The 16,591-nt window shown below is 43.3% G+C and overlaps 1 protein-coding gene across 6 annotated transcripts in view; it reads left to right on the top strand.

The window, feature by feature from the left end:
- Nucleotides 1-1,533: 1,533 nt before the first annotated feature.
- SANBR (SANT and BTB domain regulator of CSR) overlaps nucleotides 1,534-16,591 on the top strand; it is a 52,120-nt gene continuing 37,062 nt past the window's right edge. Inside the window, exons 1-7 of one of the 6 annotated variants that reach the window (XM_045294115.1) lie at nucleotides 1,534-1,549; nucleotides 4,287-4,429; nucleotides 7,858-7,940; nucleotides 8,678-8,738; nucleotides 9,048-9,206; nucleotides 14,732-14,918; nucleotides 15,796-15,889. In XM_045294115.1, coding sequence (XP_045150050.1) covers nucleotides 9,057-9,206; nucleotides 14,732-14,918; nucleotides 15,796-15,889 — 431 coding nt within the window. In that variant the 5' untranslated portion in view covers nucleotides 1,534-1,549; nucleotides 4,287-4,429; nucleotides 7,858-7,940; nucleotides 8,678-8,738; nucleotides 9,048-9,056. Of the gene's footprint in view, nucleotides 1,550-4,286; nucleotides 4,430-7,857; nucleotides 7,941-8,215; nucleotides 8,234-8,677; nucleotides 8,739-9,047; nucleotides 9,207-14,731; nucleotides 14,919-15,795; nucleotides 15,890-16,591 lie in introns of those variants that run through there. The other 5 variants (XM_045294114.1, XM_045294116.1, XM_045294117.1 and 2 more) reach the window with 5 other exon arrangements.

Genomic DNA, 16,591 nt, shown 5'->3' with positions numbered 1-16,591 from the left:
CTTTGTCCGCCGCTCCATCCGCGCCGCGCCCCGGGAGGTCGCGCCCCTGCACTGGGGGGGTGTGTGTGTGAGGGGGCGCTGCAAGGTCTCGGGGTGCCCTGAGGACGGGGCGCCCCGAGAGCCTCCAGGCCCAAGGTTTGAAGGGCTGCGGTGCATCCTCTCGGACTCGAACTGTGATTTTACTTTCTCTACCATCACAGCCAACGGTCTCAGGTCTCGTTTGTGAGGCGGAAGCTGGGCACAGGCTTCTCCCGGGTCCGGTGTCATGCCAAAGGATCGACCGGCCCCCATTGGCTACCCGCTCTTCCCACCTGGGCACTCCCTGCCCACGGAGCCCTTAGGGAGGGAGGGGAGAGAAAGGGAAGTCAGATGCTCGCCCTGTACCTCTGGTGTGGGAATAATTCAGATTGGCATGATTAATGCGTGTAAGTCAACCAAGATTATGGCAACGGAAGAGGGGACCCGCGCTGTCCTCAGAATGTGTAATCCATTAAACACATACAAGCTGTATTTCAGGTAATACACGTTTGACATTAAACTTTAATACGTTTGATATTTTGCAATGAATGGGAATGGATTTGGTATGAATGTGGTCCGACTTAGCGCCCCACTTTTTGTTGTTAACACAGTTTTGCTGTTGTTTTTGTGAAGCGTGCACTTTTTCCTAGTGGGTGCTCCGTGATAGCCATTTCGAGAGTGTGTGTTTTCAGGAATATATGAGCAAAGCTCCACCCTTTGAACTTGCCCTTGAGACTCTAAAGGACGCTTTCTTCAACAGACATTTAACGGGATGAAAGCTAGGTAAATCTCCCCTTCTTATGATTCAGCTATGTCGGAATATGTCAACAAAAAATGTTTTTTATAAAGCAGGAATTATAGAATGTATTTTGATATCAGCTATACTGAATATTTTAAAAGAGAAGTTAAGTTCTATTTATAAATCACAACTTTGCAGGGGGAGTAACTACCAGTTGTAATATTCAACCAAGTATTGTTTATATCTACATCTGGACTTATGTAAATCATATATTCTATCTATTTGAAAACCCATAAAAACCGTTTTCATCATTAAAAGTCCAAAACAAAAAGTTTTATTTCACAATTTAAAAAATGCTTTTTACATCAAGATTGTATATTTCTAGATATATACTTTATAAACAAGTAGAAGGTCTGAAATGTCGGCTTCAGAACTTAGGTGCACCTGACCCCAAGCGTAGTATGTTCATTTGCCTCCTATGAATGCAAACCTGGACAATGAACAAGGAAGTCCGAAGATGAATCAATGCCTTTGGGTGATGGTGTTGGTGGAGAATTTTGAATATGCCCTGAACTGACAGAAAACAAACAACTCTGTCTTGCCAGGCGAACAGTCAGAATGCTTCTTAGAAGCAACCATGGTAACACTTCATTTCACGGGATTTGAGGAGGGACCAGTCCCTAGAGAAGGACACATCGTGTTCGATAGAGGGGCAGCAGAAAAGAGGAAGACCCTTACTGAGAGGAGCTAACCATGGAAGCTGCATCAGTGGGCTGAAGCATAATGACATTTGTGAGTACAGTGCAGGACTGGGCAGTGTTGCATTCTTTTGTACAGAGTCCATTTGAGTGCAAACTGGCTCAGCAGCACCCAACAACATACATGCTGTTCAGTGTTTGATAGGGACAGTGTCTTCCGTTACCCAAGAGACGCCAGCCTTTTGTGGGACTCCAGGAATATTTTTGAAAATTTAAATGAATCTTTTTGGAAGTGAAGAAAAACCAACACCCGTACTTCTTGCTCTGGATTCCATTTGGACTGTTTTCTGCTCTCAAACGAATGTTAATGACGTACCGGAGCCTTGGAGACCCTGCAGGACACAGTAGAACCCCCTGTGCGCGTCTGGAGGGTTCAAAGGGACTACATCCCAAGCTGTCTGGTATGAAAGTAACACAAGGGGGAGGCCAACCAGCCTTTCCGGCCTGGAGCTTACTGCAGATTCTAGCAAACTCAGAGCATGACCCCATCTTGTGGGTGCACAAATTAAGCGTCTAAATATTTAAATGAGTTGTGGTTCCTGGTTTGGGATGGGTTCCAAAGTAAACATTCGGAATCTCTTTAGTAAACCTTTTAGGGGTTTCTGTGTGCTGGCCACTTTTCAGGGCATCAATGGTAGAGGGCAGCACAGCTCATCGGGCAAGCCCACAGTCCAGGTTTGAAAGCAAAATGAACCCAATCACCAAGTCCTTCCAAACCTCTCCAGTTTTCATCCGACAGGGGAAAATGTGCACGAGCCTCACTTGGGAATGGACTCTCATTTTTTTAAACCTGACTTTGAGATGATCAGTGTTTGAAAAAGGCATGGAGTTCTGTAACAACTGGTCTCTACTAGGCTGGAGACGGCTTTTTTTTTTTTAACTTAATCATTTTATTGGGGGCTCGTATAACTCAACACCATACATACATTGTATCAAGCACATTTGTACATTTGTTGCCATCATCATTCTCAAAACATTTGCTTTCTACTTGAGCCCTTGATATCAGGTCCTCATTTCCCACCTCCCTCCCCACTCACCCTCCCTCATGAACCCTTGATAATTTATAAATTATTATTATTTTGTCATATCTTACACTGTCTGACGTCTCCCTTCACTCACTTTTCTATTGTACGTTTCCCAGGGAGGAGGATATATGTAGATTCTTGTAATTGGTTCTCCCTTTCTACCCCACCTTCCCTCCACCGTCCCGGTATCACCACTCTCACCATTGGTCCTGAAGGGATCATCTGCCCTGGATTCCCTGTGTTTCCAATTCCTATCTGTACCAGTGTACATCCTCTGGTCTAGTCGGATTTGTAAGGTAGAATTAGGATCATGATAGTGGGGGGAAGAAGCATTTAAGAATTAGAAAAAAAAAATTAGAGGAAAGTTGTATGTGTCATCGTTGCTACCCTGCACCCAGGCTGGCTTGTCTCCTCCCAAAGACCCTTCTGTAAGGGGGTGTCCAGTTGCCTGCAGATGGGCCTTGGGTCCCTCATTTACAATGACACCTCATGGTCACACAGACTGGTGGGTTTTGTTGCTTCTGAGCTAGATGGCACTTGTTTATCTTCAAGCCTTTAAGACCCCAGACGCTATATCTCTTGATAGCCCGGCACCATCAGCTTTCTTCACCACATTTGCTTATGCACACATTTGTTGGAAACAGCATTTTACAGTTATTAAACAACTAATTCTTAGAATAGCTCTGTGCCAGTAACGGTCATGAGTATAAATAGATAAGTGAATCTAAATGGTGGTGGAGCTATACCATTGTCTTAAGTAAACAATATATTATTTTTCAAACCTCATAGCCCCATCATTAGCTTCTTTTATTTTTTTAAGCTAAGGAGTCCTGGCAGCTCAGTGGATTGGGAGTTGGCTTGCTCACCGCATGGTTGGAGATTCAAACCCGCCAACTGTTCCCTGGAACGAAGCTATGTGCTTCCTATCAGTGAAAGTCCAGTCTCAGAAACCCAACAGCAGTTGTGCTCTGTCCTCCATGGTCCTGCGTTCAGAGTCAACGTGCTGGCGGTGGTTTCCTTACCCCTGGGGCAACTGGAGTCTTAGGAGGAACCCAGATGAAGATCTGGACATGGCTCTCGCTTGTTTGATTGGCAGTATCCGTGCTGGGAATGTGGCCAGCTCTCCCGTTGTCCATATCACTTAATATAGTTTTTGTTTGTTTTTAATTTTTAAAAATGTTACGAAGAGTGTTGCTCATTAATAGGATAGCTTTCTTTTCTTGAACATAAATATTATATGTTTATTTTTTTAATTTAATTTGAACAGGCTTATTTTTTTAATTTAATTGAACAGGCAATTTAATAGTTTCAACATGGTAGAAAGAGTTGTGCACTCATCACTACAATCAATTTTGGAACATTTTCTTGTACTTGTTACCACATCTCGTTTGTCTTTATGAATCTGCATGATCTGAGAGTCATGTATTTCCATCTCAGTGTGGGATGGTAATGCTATTATTAAAACATATAACCCTCAAGGAGTCCTGGTGGAGTAGTGGTTATACATTGGGCTGCTAACTGGGCTGCTAACCACAAGGTCAGCAGTTTGAAACCACCAGTCTCTCTGAAGGAGCTTTCTATTTCCATAAAGAGTTACAGTCCCGGAAACTTACAGGGGCAGTTCTACCCTGTCCTATAGCTTCCCTATGAGTCAGAATATTCTTGATGGCAGTGAGATTTTCCAGTAGCTCTTTCCATATACCCTCAATATTGTACGAACCAGCTACCGCTGTCTTTGTTTTGCAGATGAGGAAGCTGAGGCACAGAGAGAAAATCATCAAAACACAATAATACAGGAGGTGGTACAACTGGGATCTCCTTCATCCCCGGGCAGGCTGACTCCAGAGCCCACCCCCTGAACCGCTGCACCAGACTGGCCCATCCACAAGGTACCTCTTGCAAGGAAGCTATAATGTTAGAGTATAAACATGCCTTTTTCTTTGCATGTTCACATAAGAACGTGTAGGTGAACTTGATGTCTGCCACCCAAGGTCCTGTCCCAGCGACTTGTGAACACTTGCATTGCGCTAATCGTAGTTAGGAGATAGTGATAATTTTGTGGTGTAGTTCTCGCCTTCCTTGCGGGATACCCGGTTCGCTTCCTGGCTGACATGCCTCAAGCACGGCCTCACCCATCTTTCCACGAGGGCTTGTGTGCTAGGATGCCGAGCAGATTTCAGGGGTGCTGCCTGGCTGAGCTGGACTAGGAGACCCCTGAAAATAAGCCGGTGAAAGCCCTGTGGGTCACAATGGCCCAATCCTGTTGTGCGTGGGGTCACCATGATTCAGGGCAACCAGCGGTGACATTGATAACTGTCGAGCTGCTACTGCCCTCTGACCCTACAGTGAGAGGTGTCTGAAATATCTGATGCCCTCGCCAGCCTGCTATGGGGAGGGAGACAGTATTTTGTGCTGTATCCCCTTTGTGAGGGCCTGCCATCGTCTCCAGAACCTTCCACAGAAGAATCTGTTGGTTCTCTCCCCTCTGTGTTACCGTCACTGGGTGGTTTTGTTTTTTGTTTTTTTTTGAAAAATTATATTTGTGTTTTAGGTGAAAGCTTACATGGTAATTAGGTTCCCGTTGGACAATTTCTATACAATAGTGAGATTAGTTACGCATTTTACAATATGAGGGGGTACCCCCCAAAAACATCTTTTTTTTAATAATCATTTTATCAGGGGCTCATACAACTCTTCACAATCCGTACATACATCATTTGTGTCCAGCACATTAGTACATATGTTGCCATCATCATTCTTACAACACCTGCTTTCTACTTGAGCCCTTGGTGTCAGCTCCCCTCCCCCTGAACCCTTGATAATTTATAAATTATTATTATTTTATCATATCTTACACCATCCGACGTCTCCCTCACCCACTTCTCCGCTGTCCATCCCCCAGGGAGGAGGTTATATGTAGACCTTGTCATCTGTTCCCCCTTTCTCCCTCATCTTCCCTTCACCCTCCTGATATCGCCACTCTCTCCACTGGTCCTGAGGGGTTCATCTGTCCTGGATTCCCTGTGTTTCCAGTTCCTATCTGTGCCAGTGTACATCCTCCGGTCCAGCCGGATATGTAAGGTAGAATTGGGAACATGAAAGTGGAGGGGGGCAGCATTTAAGAACTAGAGGAAAATTGTATATTTCATCGTTGCTATACTGCACTCTGATTGGTTCATCTCCTCCCTGCAGCCCTTCTGCAAGGGGATGTCCAATTTGCCACCATTCACCAGGTTAGGTAACTGGCCAACCTGCCCAGAGCTCTAGGCTCCTGTACGCGTTGCTTTTTTTCCCACTGGAGCGGGATGTCAGAACATCTCTGCTTTGTACTTCCTGCGCTAGAATAGCCCTTGTTTTTCCATTACCGTGGCTTGTACTTGGAGATCCCATTCCCAGTCCCAAAGTCCACATCAGTTAAATCACACGTATGACCGACTACCCACAAAACCTCAGTCATTTTTTCCCATGGGTAAATCCATGTTCTGACTTTGTGTGTAGTGCCCGGCGCCTAGTAGGAGCTCAGTCCTTGTCTCCTATCCGTGAATAAAAAAAGTCTCCGAGAACTCTTTAAGAATGGACAGGCTGTGAGGGAAGCTAGCCCCCACAACTAATCATGGGTTTGGTAGGTGCAATTGTACGGTTAAGATATATAAAGATTACAGTAAAGTCATAGAGAAATAGGAGAGATGGGAAAGAGAGAGTAAAATAAACAAATCAGACACATTTCATGGTAGCATGCTCACCTCAGCTTCTCTTGGTGGAACACATGGAGGTGGGAGATAAGAGGGCAGGAGAGAGTTCTCGTCAGGTTTTATTTCTAACCAAAGCTTAAATATCTTTGGGGGCATGCAAGCCCCTTGATTACAGATAACGACCTACTTACGTCATGTAAGGGGTTGTAACATAGGCAGTACAAGCAATAAAAGGGGGATAATCTAGGGGAGTACATGCAATAGTAAAGGGAAGGAATAGGGGTACATATGTGGCAAGATGGGTGGACCCTAGACTCAATATAGTAGCCTCACCTTAGTCATCCTTGAGTGGTCCCGGACTCACTTCCGGGCACTCCTTCAAGGGAGCAGTATCAGAAGGGAGTGGGCATACTTAGGGTGAGTCAGACATACAGTCTGGCCGCTCTAGATGGCTGGTACCCTTAAGGAGAATAACCTCTGACCTACTTTCATTGACCTCCTAGTGTACAGTGATTTACCATGCATATCAAACAGCATCTTGGGTTTGGCGTATATTTGGGGGAGACAACTTGGGAGAAATCTTTCTGTATCCCACAACAGGCAACTCCTTATTTTCTAATTTCACAAGCTCCCCACCCTGCACACACAAACTGTGAAATTGTGTCATTGAATCATACACCAAACCAAACTCACTGCCATTGAGTTTATTGTGACAGTAGAATTGCCCCTGTGAGCTTCTGAGACTGTATCTTTACCGGAATAGAAAGCTTCATCTTTCTCCTGTGGAGAGGCTGAGCCGGTGGTTGTGAACTGCTGACCTTGCAGTTAGCAGCCCAACACAAAATCCATGATGCCACTCCTAATTTCAAATGCCTTAGGCTTTTCTCATTCCCAGTCTACGGTCGCCTCCATATCTACATGTCTTGTGTATAATGGAAAGAGCATGGATTTGGAAGCCTGTTTTACGTGGCTGTGAATCCTCGGCTAGCCTCTTATTAGTTCCGTGGCCTTTGTACACGTTAACTAATTTCTCTGAACCTCAGTTGTGTCATTTCATAAAATTTGGGGAGGACACTTACCTTACGTGGTGAACACGAATTGCAGTGATCTGTGAAGGACCCAGCACAGTGACTGTCCTGGAAGTGACAGTAGAGAGCAGCTATTCGCGTGCCCCCGTCCCCCTCTGCGGCTCTCTGCATATTACATGACAATTCTCTGATTACTTGCCACCATTTTTCACCAGACCATAAACTCCCTGAGTGTGGGAAACTGAGGACCTGGAAGAGTTCTTCACGCTCATAACTGAGAGTCTGGAAGACCGACTCCAGTGGAGGAAGGCCTTCACATTTGTGAGAGAGCTGACCCCCAATCCCACGCTCCTGACTCCACATCCTCCCCACACTATCCCCCCCCTTCGTCGTAGTACTGCTTTAAAGATGCCTTTTGCAAGTACTTGGCTGCTCTCTGTGCACCGAAGGCTACCTATCTCTAAGAACAAACAAGTTCTGTTCTCCCCGCTCAAACGGTAGTCGACTCCTTCTGCCTGCCCCCAATATTGATCTTGTGTCACTTGCCCAAGGAGCTCAGGGACAGCTAGCTTTAAGACACTGCCTCTTGTTACATAGGCGATTGATGGGACTTGCATGCCCCAAGACTGTTTAATCCTGTTGGAGAATACATTCGCCCTGGTTCTCCTGATTCTGGCAAGGTGAGCCCTTGCATGCTTTGTCTGTCTCTGTATTTTCTCTCCTTGGCTTGGCCGCTCTTCCGGACCCTTGTGATTGTGAGGCTGGACCTCACACTTGAGACCAAGCCCCAAGACCCACTTATTTGTGCACACCTGTTGCTTGGGGCTCACTCCATATTTGTCTAACTGAATCCATTGGAAAGGCAAGGAGAGCCTTTAGGGTGAGCCTGTGACCTGTCGGTTGTGGAGGCCTTTGACTAAGAAGAGCGCCGCTGCTGGACTGAACTGGAAGGAGCGGCCTACGTCCTGCAGGGGTGAATGTGGAAGGCACAGGATCTAGGAGGGGTTCCGGCCCCTTGGCTTTGCACTTGTGTGTGTGTGTGTGTGTGTGTGTGTGTGTGTGTCCATGTGTCCTCGTGCGCTAAACATTGTCAGCCAACTGTCACACTTCTTTTCTTTTTCCAACCCTATCACATTTCTTTTGAAGATGAAGAAAAGATCTTTGCAAAAGAACACTTGTTTCGGACACGTGAAAGAAAATATACCCATTCCAATTGTCTTGTAGCCTTCCATCACGTTGATCTACAGTGCTGCCACCCTCACAGGTCACACTGGCAGCGTGGAAGCCTCATCTGGTTTCATCTGTGCAACTTCAGTATGCTCCGAACAGTCACTCAGAAACAAATCAAGGGAACAGTGCTTAGACTCGAATGAAATTATAAGTCTTTTTAAACCAGCTGTGTTTATTTTCTTCACAGTCTAATCTCACCATCCATGAATTGCTAAGCAGGCACGCTTAAGGATTATTTTTTAAGAAAGGTAAATTGTATGCTTTATGAAAAATTTTGAATCTACGGTCATTAGCCATATCCCATCACCTACATTTTACCGCTAATATTTTATTATAGATTTTAGCACGTATTTCCTTCTCTCCTTTGTTCCATCAATTCATCAGTAAATGCTCTTGAATTTAAAAAGACTTGAGCTATATATTGTGTTATTTTTACGGGAAATTTATTTTTACTTTTACATAGTACTAGGTAATTCTTAAGATTGACATAACTGATCTACAAGGTTCTGAAAATCATTTGGACTCTAGGTATAAATCTGTTTGTTCTTTCTGTCCAGGTCTGAAAGATGAGTCGTGGATACCCCGAGAACAACAATTTCCTGAACAATAACAACCAAATGGTGTTGGACATGATCCTTTATCCGCTAATTGGAGTCCCTCAGACCATCAACTGGGAAACCGTAGCAAGGCTGGTGCCTGGATTAACACCCAAAGAGGTAAACAAAAACACAAAACTAAACTAAGTGCCGTGCCATGGGAACGGTTCCAACTCAGCGACCATGACCCTGAAGGGCAGAGTGGAACTGTCTCTGTGGGTTTCCGAGACTATACATCTTCATGGAAGGAGAAAACCTCATCATTCTTTCTTGAAGTAGCTGGCGGTTTTGAACTCCTGACCTTGTGGCTACCAGCCCCACTTGTAACCCGCTACACCAACGCCCCTACTTCCTAAAAAAAAAAAAAAATCAATGAAGTGATCAATTTTAGAAAGCAATTGAGAGATAAAAAAGTATATATGTTTTACAGGTCCGTATGAATGTATAACTATCGTATGTACATATGTATGATTTGGCCAAATGCCTACTAAATTATATATTAACTCACACGATATGTTTGAAATTCAACCACATCTTGCACGTTTCAAAGAAAAATCAAGCTCCCGGCCATGAAGTCCATTCTGATTCACAGTGATGCCCTAGGACGGGGCCCATCTGCCCTGTGGGTTTGGGAGGCTAGAAATCTTTTTTTTTTTTTTTTTAACATTTTAATAGGGGCTCATACAACTGTTATCCCAATCCATACACACATCAATTGTGTAAAGTGCATTTGTACATCGTTTCTCAAAACGTTTTCTCCACTTAAACCCCCGACATTAGGTCCTCATTTTTCCCCTCTCTTCCCGCTCCCCCCTCCCTCATGAGCCCTTGATAGTTTATAAATGGGTATTTTGTCATATCTTGCCCTGTCCGACGTCTCCCTTCACCCACTTTTCGGTTTTGTCTGTCCCCCAGGGAGGAGGTCACACACAGTTCCATGTAATCGGTTCCCTCTTTCCTACCCATTCTCCCTTTACCCTCCCTGTTTTGCCACCCACACCACTGGTCCTATAGGGCTCATCCGTCCTGGATTCCCTGTATTTTCAGTTCCTATCTGTACCAGTGTACCTCCTCTGGTCTAGCCAGACTTGCAAGATCGAATTCGAGTCATGGTAGTGGGAGCGGGGAGGAAACATTTAGGAACTAGAGGAAAGTTGTATTTCTCATCATTGTTACATCACACCCTGACTGGCTCATCTCCTCCCCGAGACCCCAGTGCAAGGGGATCTCCAGTGGCCTACTAATGGGCTTTGGATCTCCACTCCGCACTCCCCCCATCATTCACTATGGTAAGTTTTTTTGTTCTGATGATGCCTTATACCTGATCCCTTCGACACCTCGTGGTTGCATAGTCTGGTGTGCTTCTTCCATGTGGGCTTTGTTGCTTCTGAGCTTGATGGCCACTTGATTACCTTCAAAGAGGCTAGAAATCTTGACGAGAGCGGGACAGCCTCATCTTTCTCTGGAGGAGCAGCTGGTAGGTTTGAACCACCAAACACGTGTAACCTAGTATGCCATCATTCAACACTGAAAATTTACTCATATCTTACTTTAAGCAACTGAAGGATTCCTGTAAAATTATGACTAGGTGAAATTTTATGAATCAAGTTATATGCTAAATGCCCCGTGTTACATTTCTTGACCTCAAAGTCTGAGCAGAAACTCCCTGCCACCGGGTCGATGCTGACTCTGTAGGACAGTGACCCTGTAGGACAGGGCAGCACTGCTCATTTGCACTTCTGAGACAGTAACCACTGTGGGGAATAGAAAGCCATCTTTCTTCCACGGAGTGCTAGTGGTTTTGAACTGCCCATCTCGTAGCTACTGCATCACCAGGGCTCACACCTGAGTGTGAGAGAAAGACTGACATACTCCCAATTTGACTTGAAGTATGCAAACAACGTGCACACTGACCATACATGATATCAACATACCGTTTATGACTATAAGCCAAGTCTATAGCCTAGAGACATACGTGAAAATTAAAACCAGCACAACTTCCATAGAAACGCTCATTCAATGTACTGGGGGATAATGTTTTGCTGATTACAACATGCATATTCTTTGGTCTGTGGAGGCAAATTCAGCCTGTACTGCCATGTGCCTTTCAGCCTGGATTCTTTCACTTTCAGTTCTTAGCCCTGTCATGGCTAGTTAGTCCAGGTAGAGTAGAGAAACAGATCCAGGGAGACTCATCTGTATAAGAAAGAGCTTTATGTACAAGAGCAACTGTACATTAAGAAAACATCTCAGCCCAGTCCAGATGAAGTCCATAAGTCTGATATTAGCTCATATGTCCAATACCACTCTATAAAGTCCTCGTCTGACTCACGAAACACATGCAATGATGCTGAATGCAGGGAGATCACAGGCCAGTGGGTGGGAAGTTTTGTAAAACTCCAGTGGCGTTATAAGCATCTCAGCGCTGGTAGGAGTCTCCACGTGGCTTCTCCAGGTCCAGGGTTCTGGTTACATCAGGGTAGGTACATGTGGCTTCTCCTCAGGATGTCTCACAGGGAGTCAGTAGAGAGTCTCCAAGGAAGTAAGCCGAGAGAGAGAGAGAGAGAGAGAGAGAGAGAGAGAGAGAGAGAGACATGGGTGTCTCCAGTCTCCAAGGAGGAAACACTGGATTTCCCAGAATTCTCAGGAGCAGGCCATATCCGCACAGAGGCCTCATTGGCTATGACCCAGTTGACAGACTAGACTCCACTCGGTCACTCTTAATCCTCTAAAGTGCCAAATTGACAACAGATGATGTAACCACCAGACCATATTATCTTCCTACCCCCATTTGTGTCTGGTTTATTTCACTTTGAGTTCCCTCATGCCATATTGTGTATCAAGTTTTCGTGTCTTGTATTCAGTGTGTTTATTTGGTTTTATACATTTTCCTTATCCATGCGTTCATCTGTTGACAGTTATTTGGGTAGTTCCCATCTCTGGGCTATTGTGAGTAACGCTGCTGTGAACTTTGATTACAAGAAGGCCAGTGTGTGCGTCTCTGTGTATGCGTCTTTGGGGCATGGTGTAGCTAGGGGTGCTGTGAGTGAGAAGAGAATTTAATGTTTAGCTTTTTGAGGAATCACCGTACTGTTTGCCAGAGTAACCGCATCTTTTCATATTTCTACCACTTTCTCCACTTGCTCCCTGATGCGTACTGGATTTTTTTTTTTTAATGATAACCAGCCATATTAGTAAGTGTGAAGTGATAAATCATTGTGGTTCTGATCTGCATTTACCTATTGGCTGATAAGATTTCATGTGCTTTTAAAATTATTATTATTTTGCTGATATTTAACAATTGCATTGACATATAACTTATGTATCATACAATTCAATGGTTTGAATTTTTTCAAAAGGGTTATGCATTTCATATTTGTTTTTTTTTAATTTCAAGTCTTTTTTCCTGGCAATAATATAGCCACCTTGGCTCTCTTTTGGTTATTACTTTTGTGGAATATACTTTTCATTCTTTCATTTTGAACATCCTCGTGTCTTTGTATCTGAAGAGAATTCTTTGTAGATAACATATAGATGGACCATGCTCTTTTACCCAGTCTGCCTTTTTAATAGGAGTTTAATCCAATCGCATCAAAAATAATTACTAATAAGGAAGGATTTACTTCCGCCATCTAGCTATTGTTTTTTATGTCCGACCTTTTAGGTAGCAACTGAGCACTTAACTACTGCACCCCGGAGTGCCTGCATTCCTCCATTACTGCTTCAGTTTTCATTCTGTTGAATTTTTTAGTGTACTATTTCAGTTGTGTTATTTCTTTTTTATACTTTTTAAAGTTATTTTCATTGTAGTTACCTTGGAGATGACACTTAACACTTTAAATTTACAACCATCTTCATTTGAATAATATCAACTTAGTTATAATAGTGTATATAATGGTATATACAAGGGGGCTTCAAAAAGTTCCTGGAAAAATGGAATTAAGCAGCCATCCAAGTGAGGTATCAGCTAGGTCCACACAGAAGAAGCACACCAGCCTGTACCATTTAAAGAATAAAAAGACTAGAGGAGGGAATGGTATTAGAACTTAAATTCTGAGCACCTGGTTTGCAGAAGGCGGTAGATGACAGTCAAAGCTCTAAATCAGCGGATCTCGACCTGTGGGTTGCGACCCCTTTGGGGTTCGAACGACACTTTCACAGTAGTCGCCCGATTCATAACAGTTGTAAAATTACAGTTATGAAGTAACAACGAAAATAATTTTATGGTTGGGGGAGTCACCACAACATGAGGAACTGTATTAAAGGGCTCTAAATGCATTTGCAGCCCCCCCCCACCCACCCACCCCCCGCTGTTTATTAAGTGCAGTGAATTATCCCCTCTGACCATTGACCAGGGATGAGACTAGCCTCACTGTCAGGTAGAGTGCAGTGATGCAGATGTAGTTAGGTTAAAATTTAACAAGTGATCATTTGTTCTCCCTTATGACCCATTTTAAATTTGTTCTAGTTTTTCTTCTACTTTCTTTTTTATTGAAGTTTTTCTATTTTATTTTGTTATTGTTATTGGAGTTTTTTTGTTTTATTTTGGTTTGCTTCGGTGTGTGTGTGTGTGTTCTCCTTTATTTGAAATCCAGGACAGATAAATTTATAGCGACTGTAACGTTAATAGTTTCTTAGGAGCATGGCAAGAAAATGTGAGAGGAAATGGAGAACTAGTAATAATGAGTACAAGAAAGAAAGAAATGTTTTAAAATTGTGACGATGATTGCATAACTCTTGAATTGCATGATGAGTGAAGTAGCCAATGAAACTGTTAAAAAAAAAAACACCCAACTTTTTTTAAGGTATTGAAAGAACTGTCTACCCTGCCCTGTACAGTCACTATGAGTTGGTATTGACTCGATGGCAATGGATTTGGTTTGCTTCCATGAGTTTGTAGAAAGCATTGCAAGCCAACAGGGTGTCTAAGACTGTAAATCTTTCCAGGAGCAAAGAGCCTCATCTTTCTTCCATGGAGCAGTTGGTGGTTTCAAACTGCTGACCTTTAGTTAGTGGCCCAATGTGTAAGCCTCTGTGCACCAGGGCTCCCTGCCTCCTGGCCTGTCTGTCAGTGGAGGCATCTGTGTTGCTGTGATGCTGACCAGGTTTCAGGAGAGCTTACAGACTAAGACAGACTAGGAAGAACGACTTGGGAGTGTACTTCTGAAAATCAGCCAGTGAATATTCTGTTGACCATGTGATTCATTTTAAAACCAATCAATGAGTGATGGGGGATCAGGTAGTCTTTCATTCCCCTGTAAATGGAGTCACTATGAGTCTGGACCTGACCTAGTGACCCTTAACCAGAACAACGTATTGTAAGCATCTTCATGTCTGTGGCTTCCGTAATATTTAATGGTATCATGTCATTCTAAATTTTACCTGTATTGAACAACATTACTTTGCATTGAATTCTTAGGCTGTTGTTGATGACTTCAAACACCCTGTAACACATAGTCCTGTTCTTAGGGGATGATCTCGGAAGCAGGGGGCCTGAGTGTTTTTAAGGCTTTCGCTGTGTCTTGTCACATGGCCAGCCAGAAAGATGAGGCCACATGCTTTGAAAATAAAAGGCCAGGAAACCTTCTATTTCTTTTTTTATCTTGAAAAACAAAAACACCTCCATTTCTCTTGCTTTATGACAGTGTGCGAAAAGATTTGATGAGCTGAAGAGCAGTGGAAGCTCACCTGTGGACAACCAGTATAATGCTCTCATGGCTACGGGCGAGAGTCCTGTGGAAACATTAGCCACATATATCAAAGCCTCGCTTCTTGATACACACGGAGACCTTCAGGAGGCTCCTGGGAGTCAGGATGCAGGGTCCAAAACAGGTGAGCTTTTCAAACAAAAGGTGGTACTTTGCTTTAAGATGATTCTGCAAAATGTTATACATTACTGTCAACTTTTTGCACTTTGTTCAAAGAGCAATCTAAATATTCACAGAAAAATCGATTATCTTCCTGAAGTTAACAAATGATGATCTGTCTGTGCTATTTTTTTTTTCATTTTTAAGTTTTAACATAAAGATCAAAGACTACAACCAAAAAGTCCTTTATGATAACAAACTTCCCACTCTAGTCCTCGACCTCTGTGCTTGAGGTACTAATCATTGTTTCCTGTGGGTGTTTTTTGGCTTTGTTTTAAAGGGATTTGACTAATGCGCTCTCGTTGCTGTTGCTGTTTCTGGGAGACTCTCGCTCCTCCTTCCTGTCGCCTTTTTTACAATGGCCCTTTGTTGCAGTCAACAGTAGCCTTAAGTGACCTGGTGGCGAGGTAGAAGAGATGTTTTCTGCAATAACATTGGAAATGATAACTGGTTTTAGAACTTCTCAGAGCATAGTGATTACTTTCATCACAGAAATATTGATCAACATTTTGCTTTGGGAAGAAAGAACTATACTGTTGCCTTTTGAACATTTGATTTATATTTATACACAACAATACATTTTAAAAATGTATTTTAGAAAACATTTCGTTTGTAATATTAGTAATTTGGTAACTTTTTATTTCTTTGGGGGGGGGGTTACAGTGTTTCCATACGCTGCTAGGACTGTTAGTGGAGACTGCTCCCTGACTAGTGCTTCCCCTTAACCCGCCCGCCATCCTATGCATTGACAGTATCACCGCTCAGTAAGTCACGCCTGCTCTGAGCCCGCCGCGCTAACACCTCCCCTTTTTGTTTTGTATGTGTTTGTTTCTGGATTTAAGGAAGACATAGTATAGCTTCCACACGGAATTGTTCTTCAGACAGTGAAAATGGTACTACTCACAATGGTGGAGAAGAGCCGGAAGAATCTGAAGGGTAGGAGGCTGGTTGTTTCTAGATGAACTATCAAATATTAAACTTTGACGTATGTGATTGTGGTTATAGAAATCATCACCCACTGCACGATTGCTAAAACTCTTGGAATCAGCTTCGTGCCCGATGGTGAACCTTAAAGTTATTTGCTGCCTAACTCTGTGACCTAGTCACATCCTTACTGAAACTTCTGCTGTAGTTTACCGCTTTCAGAAGTGACTTTCGAAGCATAAATATTAGAAACAACGTCCGTTTACATAAAACCTTGAGAGGTAAAAGGTAAACCCTAAAGAAAAACCTCTGTGCCATGATTTCTCTATCTTCTAAGGAAACTGGATGTGTGTCTTGGGACTACTTGAATATAATTACTGAAACATTTAACAGTTACAATGTATTGAATTTTGATATTTTGATCATATCCTAGATGTGTAGTCAGATGAATATGTTTCAGGCATTCATTGTAATGACCTTTGACAACATGCTCCCCATGTAACCACCCGAGTCAAGATAGGGACATTGTGTTTCTCCCTGACACTCCCTTCGTGCACCTGCTTCTTCCTTAAAAATAGTGTTGCTGAGATATAATGCATGAAACCGTACAATGTACCCTTTAAATATACAATTCCATGGTTTTTGGTTTATTTACATAGATTTTTGACTGATGGATTTGTCAGGTTTTTGGGGGTTGTTTTGCTAAAATGATAT

This window comes from Echinops telfairi, unplaced genomic scaffold, assembly GCF_000313985.2.
Source record: "Echinops telfairi isolate 266 unplaced genomic scaffold, ASM31398v2 ScPeMD7_2573;HRSCAF=3158, whole genome shotgun sequence".
Taxonomy (NCBI): domain Eukaryota; kingdom Metazoa; phylum Chordata; class Mammalia; order Afrosoricida; family Tenrecidae; genus Echinops; species Echinops telfairi.
Note: the sequence above shows the minus strand (reverse complement) of the source record. Positions and strands in the feature narration are given on the sequence as shown.